The sequence below is a fragment of the Rhamphochromis longiceps genome, linkage group LG17 (genome assembly GCF_057381845.1).
Source record: "Rhamphochromis longiceps isolate RC_006_pf linkage group LG17, R_longiceps_female_GT1.1, whole genome shotgun sequence".
In the NCBI taxonomy this organism is placed as follows: Eukaryota; Metazoa; Chordata; class Actinopteri; order Cichliformes; family Cichlidae; genus Rhamphochromis; species Rhamphochromis longiceps.
In genome coordinates, this window is record NC_140573.1 from 25,748,977 (window position 1) to 25,763,447 (window position 14,471).

Here is a 14,471-nt window from a genome sequence, read left to right on the forward strand (position 1 = left end):
CAGGTCTCCCTCATGCATGAGTAACACGAAGAACTTTGCCCACTTGGTGTTCAATGCTTTTGCTGTGTTTTTAAATTGTCTTGTTCCAGCGGTGGGCCTGTGCTAGACAGACCCAACAGATAGTCTCAGAAAAAGAGTTGGAATTTGGCAAAGACCTTGGTTTTGGTAAGAATAAACCTTTTACAATGGTAAATGCATGTTAGAGTTCTTGGTTACCATGGTGCGAAGTTCCCTGCAATAGACAAGTATCCTTTTCAGGGTGTACTGCGCCTTTCGGCATATGACAGTTGGTATAGAATCAAGCCCCCTTGCCAGGTTGGTTGCAAAGCGGCTTGCAGATGTACAGCAAATGTAGCTTTAAGGCATTAACCACTTGGATGTACAGAATGTTATCAGCAGAAAAGCTGGACTGATCTTGACTTCATGCCCTGGCTCAAAGTGCCAAACCTCAATTTAAAAAACAGTAAAAATCTACTGGCACTACTGGTCCACCGGGACCATTTACTTTAGACCATGAAAAAGATTTAAAAAGATTGCATTCAGCAATTATCTTAATTAAGTCTGGTCCAAACACTAAACAGAGCATCATTATCATCCAAAGGGCTTCACTGATAGCAATGAAAAATATTATTTTTTTGACTCTGTTGTGTTTTTTAAAGCGTAAATTGCACATTAATTTAACTTAATAAATACAACAGTATTGGTGAGCTGCTGAAGAATTTGCATGTAAATGATGTCTGGTATCCCCATGCTGGTCCAGAGGTAATTGCAGCCTAACGCACACTCTAAATGTCTTCTCAAAACACTGAAATCACTGCAGTGCATTCACACATCAATAACAGGCCCTGCTATGGTGTTGTTAAATGGTCATATCGAGTTCAGTTATTGCTAAATAATTCACTACTGAACATTTTAACAGCACAGTCTGTTGGCTGTCATTGAATTTTATTTTGAAAGCATATTTTCTATCTGGAAACCGTCTTTTTGTACTTTGTGCGAGCTAAGCAGAGGACACATTTCCACATAAAACAGACAACCTCACTACATCTGTCTGAGAGATGTAATAACCCCAGGTATTTATTTATTTAGTGCTCCAGGTGGAAAACTGCCATCCTCTATCTCTTCTTTGCTGCTCTGGCCCTTGCTTCACCCACTCCAGTGGCAGATTGATGTTTCAGAAACCGCAGCAGCAGATCTGAATTGCTCCAGCTTGTTGTAGCAGTCCAAGAGAATCATCTGAAAATCATCCATGTCAGCTCTAAATTAACCGATATATTTTTTTCAGTTATATGTTGACCGTTGACTCTTGTTGTAATTTTGCTTCTATTACTCAGCTGCAGTTGATAATAGGCTGATGGTTAAAAAAAACACATCTGATTAAAAATTAACATCTGAGACTATCGGTCCCTCCTTTTTTCTCTCCATGTTTGACTCAAGTACATAATTAAAAACTGGTCACAAGTATTGATTTTTAATAACTTCTTTTTAGTTTTAACAAACTAACCTGTAATTTTCCCAATGTAAAGTCTTCATTATATTCTTTTATAAATCAATATACTATATATTGATTTTTTTAAACAGATGTTGAATTTTATCATTTCACACTTTTTTAATGCCGTTCCCACAGTCACACTCTGGTGATGCATCCGGCAATTTAGGGTTCAATTCCGTGCCCATGAACAGGATCCAGGAAGCAAATTACCAACTGTTTGATTAGCAGATGTCCTGCTCTGCCTCTTGTGCCACAACCACCTGAGACTTTAGGCTAAGGTACGCTAAACATGATTTCTGTTAATCCTCACCATCCTAGAGGATCCTATTGATGTGTATAGTTTTCCTTCTTTTACTTGCATTTCAGTTGGGAGTTTGATGACATCAGAGCCAGTGAGCTGTTGCTCTGAGGCCATAATTTACTCTGTAATTTACAGTTTGAGTTCTTCAAATCTCACTCTCTCTCAAGTGATGGAGACACAGAGACTTATTGTACTTCATAATTCTCCCAAGTGCCTCATCCAGGGAGCCCAAGGCACACCATTCTGACTCTATAGCTGTGATGCTGTTACAGAATGAATGTAGAGGTGTTTTTTTTTTGTTGAAATTTTAAAAGTAGCCTTGGGAGGTTAAAGCTGCAGAAGGCAGAAAATGCACAAGCTGAGAGTGTCTCTTCTAAGCCCCTTCTACCAGATGAGAATAATGGTTTCACACAGGAACTGAATACCCAGAGCGTTCTCACTCCCGAGGCGTAACATGTCGACGTTTTGTCACGTCCCGCGGCGTTCCTGAGGAACGCGAAAGGAGACCTTCGGCGTTCTTATGGTACGCGGCGGGTTATGGCTGGAATCCAGTGCAATGACGCTCCCGCGGTAATAGACGTTCCAGCCCTGTATTCCAGCCCTAAACCTAACCTTATCCCTAGCCCTGACCATAACCTTATTCCTGACCTTAACCAGGACTTTAATGATGTTAAATAGCGTGTTTCTAAGCGATTTGAAGAAAAAGAGCGAACATGTGTAGGTTCAGTCCAGACGGTTCTCATATTCCCTCTTTTTCCGAGGTCGTCATTTAGGAACGTGGTGGGTAGCCGAAAACGTAATATGGTGACGATTTGTCACCTAGCGTAAAATGTTACGCTTTGGGAGTGAGAACGGGTTGGAATACCACTCTCCCAGGTGAAAGTCCGCCACTCCACCTTACTTCCAAAGTACTTTTTTGCTCTTTGTTCTACTTTATAACATCACACACCTGACCTCATCTTAAAAGACCTGTGATTGGCCAACGTCTCCCATCACTAGATAGATTTTCTAAAGCTGAGAAGAAATGCAGGAGATGAAGTTCCCTCTCATACACCATGAATTACTATATGACGTGCACGTTATTATCCCATGGAACCAAAAACAATTCACCAACCTCAACTTTAACGCCTAATAAAGATTTTTGAGTCGTCACTTGTAAATGTAAACTGGTTTTAAATGTCACAACACAAAAACTGTGATTTAAAGATGATTAAGAAATCTTGCAAACGAGGAAAAATTTATCTAGTTTCACTAAAATATGACTGATACTGAAAATTGAAATTCTATTAAATCTGACCAATAGTAATGATACGTGTGAATTAACCGTCAGTTCTTTGGCCATATGAGGTAAAAATTAATAGTTTGATATACTTCCTCTTGTTTTTACTGGATCCTGGTAAGATGTGACACACTGCTAGTGCCAGAAGATGATGGCAAAGAATATCAAAGCCATATAATAAAGTAAGAAATATTCCAAAAATGTCAAAAAGTCTGGTGTGGAGTCGTTTGATAGCGGGGGAATAGTTTTAAGTCAATATCAAGCAGTATTTTTGCTTGAAATGCAAATGCCTGTAGATCAGCACCACTCTTTTGCAGCTTGGCAGATCATTTGATCAGTAACATCATGATTATGTAACCCTAAAAAATATATTGCACTATGGATGCACACCAGCTTTGCTTGCTCATAGTGTCAGCTCAATTTGAATTTTCATGGGATTTGTTAAGAATAAGGAAAATATAGACTATTACCAGACATATTCTTAAATATATGTATTAATCACACCGGCTGACTGCACACAAGCCTCGATGGTGAGAGAACTGCTCATCCAGGTTGCTGCACCTGTTTTTGATAAAATAAACTTTGAAATGAGATGCAAAAGCCTCCCCTTTAGGTTTCTCGCAGACACAGATGGTAGAACATGCTTAAAGTCGCACTCTTAATGCAATCATCATACACTTGACGAGCAGATTCACACTTATACTACTCAGTGATTCATGAACTGTAAATCAATCTGTTCACATAACACAGCAGGAGGAGGAAATGAGTCCCCTGAACTCCACCAAATGACTTCGAGCAGTTGGCATCGACCACGTCACGAGCCACATGTCAACCTCTGGCAGCGCTCACTGGCCAACGCTGGAGGTGAGGAAGCCCAGCTGAGATGGAGTGGTAGAGAAAGCCAGACACATGGTAAATTTAACAGGAATCAAAAAGCTTTTTTTCTGCCTTTTTTTCCCTACAAATATGTTTAAATAAGCAAGAATAAACACAGGAGAGCTGCTTTGTAATGCATATTCCCATTTCTTCTGGCAATTAAAGGAGGAGTGTTTTCTTTTACCCATAATGCAATTTCTGCCAGTTCATTTCCTGCTGGGAATAATTGATTTACCATAAAGTACAGAATACATATAGTTGCAGTGGCATCAGGTCTCTTAACAATTATAATAAGCTGATAATAAAATTATTGGCTTTGCCTTACTGATCCTGTGAGGATGTCATTTCCCAGGAAAACCATCTCACTTCTCTTTTCTTACAAAGTCATGAGATCATAGTTTCACAAAAGTCTTATTTAAACGCAATAATTCTGCCTTTATGGACATGAAGGAGGACAAGAAATTGTATGTCATTAAAGCGATGGTGAGTACTAAGTAGCCAGTGAGAGCTAGCTACCTAAAATTGATTCATTAGTTGTTATTTGTTGCTATTTTCAGGATCACTGGTGTAGGTGTTCTGGTGTAGTGAAGACATGGATATGACTGAGGTGTAGTGTCAACGCACGCTTCAGCCACACAGACATAGAGAATGGTCGGCCAGTCCCAAGGGAAAGATGTGTACTCCCTGACAAGCTGGTGAGTGGTTGCTGGAGGTTGGAAGGTAAAATTGTTCACAAAGAGGTACACGGTCTGCACCAAAAACCTCCTTGCGAATGTGCTAGTTGCTTAAAATTATGTGTTTTACAATTGGCTGAAATAGAAATGTTCTCCATCTCCAATTTGCATCACACATTTTCAAATTTTGCTACTGCTCGACTAGAAATTGGTGATTCTTTCAAGTTGTTGTCTTTCATGCAAACTACAGACCACTGCGGCAACCTGCAAGTGACCAAAGTTGGACCAAAGGTTTTTGGTGCAACATCTACTTTGTGACCAGTTTCACCCGGTGACAACAAACTCTGCAACCAGTCTGGCAACCACTTGCCAACCAGTTGGGGAATACAGATTTTTTCCCACTCCTAGGCCTGTGTGATAGAAGGGCTTTAAATCACCCACTACTGAGAACCAGCAGCTGTGTGACTTGTTAGTTCAGTTGATTACAAAAAAAGCAATTCGACATTTTATTTTAAAAAAAGCCTGGTAACCATATCTTTCAGGCTTAATTAATTAGCAGTGCTTTTAGTAACACATGTAAATTTCCCACCAAAGAGTGCAATGGACAAATCTATGTTTTGCATTATGCAGGATTTGAATAGAATCATTCTATTCTGCTTTTAAAACATCCAGTTTTAGACATTTCTCATGGTTTTGTTTGTTATTATACATGCTCTCATCACTTCCTGTTTTATTTTGTAGTAAGTGGTAAGGTCCAGTGCATCCCAGTAGGTTTTCCTTCCACTCTTTGTTCTTTGGTGAATTTCTTAAACTTGACCCAAATGGAGTCAGACAGCCAGATACTAAAATAATGAAAAAGCAACTTTAATGGGATTTGTGGAGGATAATGGCAGAGGTGTGGACTCGAGTCACATGACTTGGACTCGAGTCAGACTCGAGTCATTAATTTTATGACTTTAGACTTGACTTGAAAAAATGTTGTAAGACTTGTGACTTGACTTAGACTTTTACACCAATGACCTGGGACTTGAATTGGACTTGAACCGGTTTACTTGAAAAGACTTGATATTTCACCCCAAATATAAAATGTAACATGCATATAGAGATTGAAAATGTGATGTCATTCTGGGGTAGAACCACAAAGGATTCTGGGAACTCGTGGCAAGAGGTACTAGCGCACGCAGGCTTTTAATTGAAATCAGTTATACAGCGATAAAAAGAAACACAAAAATGTCAAGAAGCTGTTGTATTATTAACTGCTATAGCCGGTCACATGACAGCCACGGGAAGCCGACGGGTAAAGAAATCGGTTGTTATCGGATTACGTCGTTGAAGAGAAATTGTTCGAGCCATGTTTCCGAAGTAACAAAGAGGCGACGGATGGCCTGGATCGCAGCCATTCAAAGAGCAAATATAACGTCCCAGAACACTCCAGCTCACAGGTTAGTCTGCTCCAAGCATTTCCACAAAGGTCAGTCTTCTGTTGTAGTTAATGCGTCATTTTCATAACATAATTGGTGATATAGGTTACAAGCAAGTCTGACGCTGAACAGAAATTGTCGCGCTATGCTCCTTTGTTTATTGTGCATAAATAGTGAATTGTCCTGACACAATATTGTGTTTCGCTTCTGTTATTATGGTACATTGACAAAAACATACTTTTATTCACAGGATAAAACAGTTGTTTTGTATCACTAATTGCCCAGTACGATTACAGCATACAGTATTATTGTCACTGCTACATTTCTGTAACGCGTACCAGAAATTATTTCCACTACTAATTAATTACCGTTGAGCTCAAAGGTTATATTAATAAACGGTTAAGGAATGTGTATTTATGACGACGATTTGTGAGACTGGTAAACTTATGATACGTACGATGGTCTTTCGTTCTACACGGTGCATTTCAAGGTCCTGCACCCATCCGTCGGTAAACTGTACCTGGGCTTGTTGCAGTGACCTGAAGTTACTAAACTTCATGAGTGTATGCACTCACTCCAAGAACCGTATGATTATAAATATGCATATAAATATGCTACGATGAGATAGCTGACTTCATCTAACTAGCAAATGTTGTCCAGGCTACGTTGGTGATGCAGTTTTTTTTAATGTGTATGATATTTTTGTCATGCGATTTTAAAGCCGGTCCTACAAGCGCATCCAAGAATAACATGCAGCTTATCTCAGAACTGTCGGTGAAAATTATTCTTGGAGCTAGGTTTAATTGAGCTGCATTTTAAAGAGGTGCAATTTCACAATTTGTGTATATTTTCTAAGTTCACTATTTTGTCATGTGTTGAGAAAAACACAGATTTAAAAATTACATGGTCTAATATTTACATTTAGCATAACTGCAACATTCTTTTTTCATTTTATTTTAAAGACTCGAAAGGACTTGAAATTCAAAATTTCAGACTTGTGACTTTACTTGGACTTTTACACCAGTGACTTGAGACTCGACTCTGACTTGCCTGACATTACTTGAGACTTGACTTGAGACTTGAGGATAAAGACTTGAGACTTACTTGAGACTTGCAAAACAATGACTTGGTCCCACCTCTGGATAATGGCAACAAAAGAAGCTCCTGAGTTTAGCAAGTCAAATCCAAAAAGTCATCAGAACCCCAACAATTATAAGAGCAAACAAAAGTTATCAGTAATTCACAAGCAAGCAAGAGACAGGCAGGACAGGAGGGCAACATAACAAACAATCAGGGTTACCAATTAAACACATGTGACACTAATGAGGGGGAAACAAGAGTGGGACAAGTCCAAAGATAACAATAATACAACACAGGTTCGTAGAGAGTAAAGTACCTCTTCAGAATAAGGCAGGAAGTACACATAACAAGGTACACAGATTACTAGAGCGAGACACAGACAACAAGGGGACAATTAAAAAAACCAAAAACAACCTAAGACTGCTGAGAGAGTAAAGTTTTAGATCAAAGATCATGACAGATCATGATGGTTCCTGATCAGATGATAAGCTTATTCTTCCCTTCCTTCTCTCTCTCTTTGGTCAAGCAATCAAGTCATTTCCTAGTTTGTTCCCTTCTGAATTCCTACTTTATTATCTATGTATACTCACAGTCTTCTCTGTTTCTTATTTTAGTAAGCATGTTTTTGCAAGTACTTTATTGCTTTTTGGAATGTTTTTGGACCTTGGCCTGTTTTTGTCCTCCTCTTAGTTTCCTGCAGACTTCATATGGGTCCTCTCCACCCGTATGCCACCACTCGGTGACTATTGAACAGTAGTAGTTATACATATTAACGGTGCTGTTTCCTGACAAAGCCAAAGGTCAGACAAGTGCTGGGAGAAAGTAAACTAAAAGGTCAAACAAGGCCGGTTTGAAAAACAACCCTTACAGTGGTAGAAGAGTGGATTACTTTTGTGTTATTATAACAAGCTGAAGAACATTTTCTTCTCTTGTGTCGATTGTATCCCAGTATAGATGATGATTATGGTGATGATGAAGGACGGCATGTTTTACAAACTGCCTCCAGGCTGAAAACAAGACCTTGAATTCCTGTGTGAAGCGCTGCTGCGCGGTGACTTACTGTTTTTAATGTGCTGCGGGGGTCGAAGCAAACGCTCGCCCGGGACACAAACATACAGCATCACATTGTGCAAACGTCTGCGGGGGACAGGATGATCTAATATGAGACTGTGAAATGGACGAGGACGGGGGAGGAGGCAGGGGAGGTGCCGGAGTTAAAGGTGGAGCTCTTCCTTTCAAGTTGAGGTTAAAAGCCTCGGAGGCTGTGACCTTGGATTTAAAGGTTTCCGGAGGGGGGAAACTCATAAACAGGTGCTAGAACAGCTGTAATCAAACAGTAACTGGCTGCAGCGTGTCACAGGGGGAAGCGAGGGTGGAGAGGTGGATGAGGTGAGTGGTGAAGGGACAGCAGCATAATGCCGGGCGACCTCAGACCACCGTGACAGCCCACAGGGACAGCGAGATCGCATTCCTTCACGCTAATGGGCCTATTTAGCAGATGGACACAGATGGAAGTCCCTGAGAGATCGGTTTTAATGTGCTCAACAATTACTGCAACATTTATAATATGCTGCATGCTGGACTTAGAGGATTTACACATAGTGTCTGTGCAACAGTATTATAAGTCAGTATTCAGTTTCTTTAAATTTGAGTATTTAATGTCGATTTTACAATCAATAGAAGAATTAAATCTACAGAATTTAAACAGAAGTAGAGAAAACCTTCAAAAGATTTAACTCTAACCTACTGCAGGCATGTGTGATTTATAGAATTTCATATAAAAATTTTATAGCTACGAGATCAATGAGCATATATTTTATGTTTATTCTGACTTATCTTGCACACAGCCCGTTGCCGCCTGTATCTTCTAACAGTGTGAGACCTACTAAGGCCGAGCTACAGCTTGTGTAAAGTGCTCAAAGCTCCGTGATTCTGCAGTCCAGTGCAGAAAGACAAATGAGAAATCGCCTGCATTTCTCCAGCAAAATTCTGGACAAACACTTTTTAGAGCGTCCAGCACATATTTGTGTTTCTCCAGTAGAGGTCAAAATAGCTGAATACCAACATCTTGCAAGACTTGCTTCTTTTCAATTTCAGAGCAGTTGATCTACAGACATGTGAAAAGAGTTTTGACAGGAATCTCTGGAGTCCTGTCATAAACTAAGTACATCTTTACTGTCCATTTCTACTATACCTGAGCACTCAAAGCACTTTATACAACATATGTCATCCACTTAAGCACTTTGTTTCTGTCTAAATGCTTTCTATCTGTCATTCACACATCTTGGGGTTTAGTGTCTTGCCCAAAGATGCTTTGGCATTGAGCCAGGGATTAAACCACCAACCTTCTGATTAGTAGGTACCCTGTTCTACCCCTTGACCCACATCTACCGCAAAATAAGAGGGTAAGTAACAGCCAGGCTTTTGCCAGTTTGCAGGTCTGGATGATTCAGCTGTGTCTTAACACAGTTGTGTTTTAACAGTCTTCCCAGGAGTGGCTGTCCCAGCAAATTCACCCCAAGGTCAGACTATGCAATGCTCAGAGAAACTGCAGAAAACCCAAGAGCTGCTTCTCAGACTCATTTTGCGTGATAAAATTTAAAGTTCTTGACAGTGCTGTTATAAAAAGACTGAACAAGCATAGCTGCTTTGGAGGACTGCAAAGGAAAGCCTCTTCTGTCTAAAAAGAATATGGCAGCACAGCTAGGGTTTGCAAATTTCCATCTGAATAAACTTTAAGAGTCTTCGAACAACGTCCTTGGACAGACGAGAACCAAATTTGGCCACAGGACCTGGGCATCATGCAGCCAGTGAGTCATCCATGAACTCCTCTGTATACCAAAGTATTCCAGAGTCAAATGTGAGGCCATCTGTTTGACAGCTAAAGCTTGGCCGAAATTGGGTCATGCAACGGGACAATGATCCCCAACAAAGAAATAAATCTACAATAGAATGGCTGCAAAAGAACAGAATCTAACTGGGCCACTGCAACACTTTGGGTCCAGACCTCAACCCGACTTAAATGCTGTGGAGAGACATTAAGAAAGCTGCATGATGAATGCCTGCAGACCTCAATGAACTGAGGCAGTGTAAAGAATAGTGGGCCAGAATTCCTCCAAAATAACACGAGAGAATTATAAAGTCACACATTTAAAAAATAACTTTTCTAATGAAAATATTTATTTCGCCTGACAGCACAGTATCTAAAAGACCCTTGTCAGTCCCAATTTCTTCTGGAACTGTAGATGCATTTCAATTGTCTTGTGAGCAGACTTTTAGGTATAAGTAAAATCCTGAGATTTTCATAATGCGAGACTAGTGAAACCTTCTTTCCCACCTGGTTAGAACTCTGCTGAGTGTGCTCTCACTGTTTGTTCTGTGTATAAAAAAATACCACACTCACTCAGCTCCGCAATGCTTCCCACTCGGGTCGCGAGCAGGGACTGCTCCAGGGTCCGGAGCTCGGCTTGGGTGTACCCGTGACCTTCACTGCCCCTCCCCGAGCGTTGCTGGTCCCTGTGCAGGTTCAGACTCTCTGGGAGGCTCAGCACACCTGGAGACGGCACAGAAAACAAAGGAAATTTAAAAAAAAATGGCAAAACAACAACTCATACATCTTCTTCTTCTTCTGGTAATTTTCCCATCAGCTTTCTGCTGATGCCAGATTTATCACAGACAAGAAGTAACAGGGGAATGCAAACTCTAGAGAAAGACAAGAGGAGCAGCAGAAATGCAAATCAGCACTTTGAGATAAATATTCTGCACAGAACTGGGAAGCTGTGCGATTAAAACCACTTTCATGTTGCAGCCAGAGAGCAAACATTTGTCTAAACGATTAAACATGGGGACAGAGTCACGGGTTAATGGCATACTGTACGTGATGATTCTTCTTATTTGCATTGAAAACCTCACAGCTCACAAAGCTTTCTTGTTTTTACCTCAACCTTCAAACTCTAATTGAACTGAATCGTCTGTTAGCCACATTTGTTTCTTCAAGTATTCACATCTAAATCACCTTGTCGTGATCTCAGGTGTGTTTCTTTTTTTTTTTCTGCTGAAAACAAATGGTAGCAGATTACGCTCGCTAGCAAGAATTAATCCATTTAGGAGCTGTTATTGCAGCCAGGCATTGTGTAGCTGCAAAGAATGGCTTGTGACAGATTGGATATTGAGTTTTCTGCTACAATAGAATGGAAAGCAACACCACGCCGGGTGCTAATCCTAATGACACAGCACAGTGGGATATGCCATTTTTCAAAGAACAGTAATTACAACATGGAGGAATGTGGACAATTTGTCTATGTTTGATGCCGGCAGCTAAGAGAAAAAAACCCTCGCACAGTGGACACAGTGCACCAAGTTCACGAGCTTTCTTTAGTTTTCCCTGTACAGAAAAGACCTCTCCAGACTCAGATTCCTCCCACCATCACCTCTTCCCACAGTGTCCAACCCAAGAATTCCAGTATTCCCCAGTCCCAGTCCTGCTCCTTTTTCTTCCCACAGCCTTTCCGGGGAGGTCTACATGATTTTTTTCCTAATAGCTTTTTCCATTGCTGTTTTAACCACTGAGCAGTATTAATGGAGCAGCTGGTATTAGGGTGTGTCTCGAATGGAAATCCTCAATGTTAAAACAAAAAAGCGTGGCCGGATCTGCAGCAATAAAGAATTTCTATAATCCAAAGAAATGAAAGACTCCTCTAAAATGAATGATTTGCTGAAAGCTGGATATATGGTGAGGTGTAGTTAGCAGCTGCTTCACACTTAGCTCATTTAAAAGCTCTTTAAAATGGTTTGTTAGTACATATGGTGTTCACAGTTTTAAGTGTTTGAGATCATTTTCTATGAGTGCAGATATTTAACTCACTGCTCTTTGAAGCATTTATAATTGTATTTTATCCACAACTGTCACCCTAACAGTCATTTATTTGTTGTGTATACCACTGTGAATAACTTAAGGGGAACGGTTGTCTGAAACGGTGGACCTCATTTGTAAAATTCATGACTTTGGGAAAAGCCACAAATTTCATGCAAAGAGATTACTGAGACAGAGGGGTGGCACCAGAGGAGCTCTGAAAGCAGATTTCACCCTGCCTGTTAGTTTGGCCACACACTTTTTCCTTCAGATGTGGTTGGGTAGTACATAACACAGCCAAGTCACTCTCTTGTATAGTGGATCCTAATGTAGTGTCAACATTTGGCATAAAATTACCTTTGGCATAAAATTAAACATGAGATTTTATATTTTAAGTTGCTGTAGACTTGTTAACTAATGGGTGTTTATTACAGAGCTAATGGAAATGATTTATAATTGGTGAGAGTTGGGGCGCGATGTGCGATCGGTGCTGTTTCTTGTTTGGAACGACCGAAACAATTACTGAAGAAGTAGAAAATTGGGCCTTCTATGTGCACCCCTTTAACTGCTTGTTAACACAAACATCTAAACAGCCAATCACATGACAGCAACTCAGTGCATTTAGGCATGTAGACACAGTTAAGGCAACCTGCTGAAGTTAACACCAAACAGAGTGGGGAAGATTTTGAATTGAGTATTTCAGACCAGTTTTTCTACTGGTTCACTGCTTTCCACAGTCACCAAATCTCAACCCAACAGTCCATCTTTGGGATGTGGTCGAATGGAAGAATTGCATCATGGATTTGTAGCTGAAAAATCTGGAATAACTGTATAAATATGGAGCAAAATCTCTGAAGAATGTTTCCAACGTCACAAAGAATCAAAGCTGTTCTGGTGGCATTAGGTGCTCCAGTCTGGTCAAGGCTGGAGCTCAACCTAATAAAGTGTCCAGTGAACTTCAGTTAAAACGCTACCATATAAAGAAAAAGACAAGATTAGCATCTAGCTTATTATAAGTGCACACCAGAAAAACAGCATCCATGACGTTATGACAGCATACAGCGTTTAAGTGCACATGGTATGGTTAACTTTCACATTCCTGAAGGCATCTTGCTCAGGTAAGATCCTGCTGATTTAAGCAAGCTAATGCTAAACCTTAATCACCTATTACAACAAGAGCACAGCTCTGTAATAAAGCAGTCTGGGCACTCTGTCTGCAATCCATACCCTTCACCCATGGGTGCATTATGAGACAAAAAGCTTGAAGTAAAACATTTTAAAACATTCTTACATTCTTTCAAAAGTACAGCAATTGTTCTCCTCACTTTCTAAACTTGTAAAGTTGGTTTTTTTTTTAATAAGAGGTGATGCAACACAGTGGTAAACATGCTCCTGTTCCAGCTTTCTGGATGATGCTGCCGTGCGGTGCTTCATTTCAAGTAATATTCTGTCCTTTTACCATTTGCACATCATTGAATTCTGTTTTAATCTACATTTTCCGTGCATTTCAGCTTTGTTGAAAACAGGGTTGCACTATAACGTTGCCTTCAATCTCAAATGATCAGATAAAAGAGGGTAAGAGATTTCATGGAGCCTCAAGGAACTGCACAGATGGACGTGCCACTAAAATGACTTTTACATACAATGAACCACCAATTGGGAAAGTAAAACCACTGACTAAAGCAGCTTAAAGTCTGCTCCATGAAGATGATAAACACATGACTGAATTTGTATCTCTAGACTGAAACTAACGAATGTTTTTCTAAGCAGAAGACATGGATCAAGAGGGATGGCTTTTATAAAGGTCTGTGAAACTGCAGAGTAAACAACATATCAGTTGAATAAAAGTGGCATAAAAACTACAGAAAAGCAGGGATTCCTCAGGCTTCTCGGAAAAGAGAAGCTGTCTGTCCTACTCCTGTCCCAGATTGAAGCAGGGAAATCTCTTGAAAGTCCTCTAATCACTAAAAAACATATTGACATTCATGGCTTCCTGAGCTGCAGATTTTGCACTTGTGTGTGTTTTTAGGTGGAGGTATAGGTTTGAATAATTCACAGTGCCCTCTGTAATCAAGGCTTCCCATCTTCATTTTCACTTCACCCCCACCACTGCCCAAACTATTCTTTTAATAATATTACCGGGGTGCCAGGGAGTCCTTTGCTGAATTATTCATCCTGTCAGATCAAGACATATAAACAAGTCTGCAGCGCTCTCTTTCCCCACCTCCCACTCACTCTACATGTTATCTCTCACTAACACTTGGCTTCTCCAGATAGGAAAAAAAAGTAGGAATATTTGATCCTGGGTGATGTTTGTGTAATAAACATCAGAGGTGAGAAAGAAGGCAGCCTGGCCCCTCGGAGGCGAGGAACAGGGAAGAGGATGAAGGGAAGAGGGAACGCTGACACAAGTTTGTGATTAAAAAATGACAAACAACATTTCCATGTCACATCAACCACGTTGTTCTGTGACCTCTGAGGCAATTATATAAGTAT

The 14,471-nt window shown here is 40.3% G+C and overlaps 1 protein-coding gene across 1 annotated transcript in view; it reads right to left on the reverse strand.

The window, feature by feature from the left end:
- The window catches only part of LOC146649784 (ankyrin repeat- and BTB/POZ domain-containing protein 3-A), a 287,069-nt gene that overhangs the window by 95,145 nt on the left and 177,453 nt on the right, over window positions 1-14,471 (reverse strand). The window contains exon 2 of the mRNA XM_085386639.1: window positions 10,527-10,676. Within this exon, the coding sequence (XP_085242765.1) occupies window positions 10,527-10,676 (150 nt within the window). The remainder of the gene's footprint in view (window positions 1-10,526; window positions 10,677-14,471) is intronic.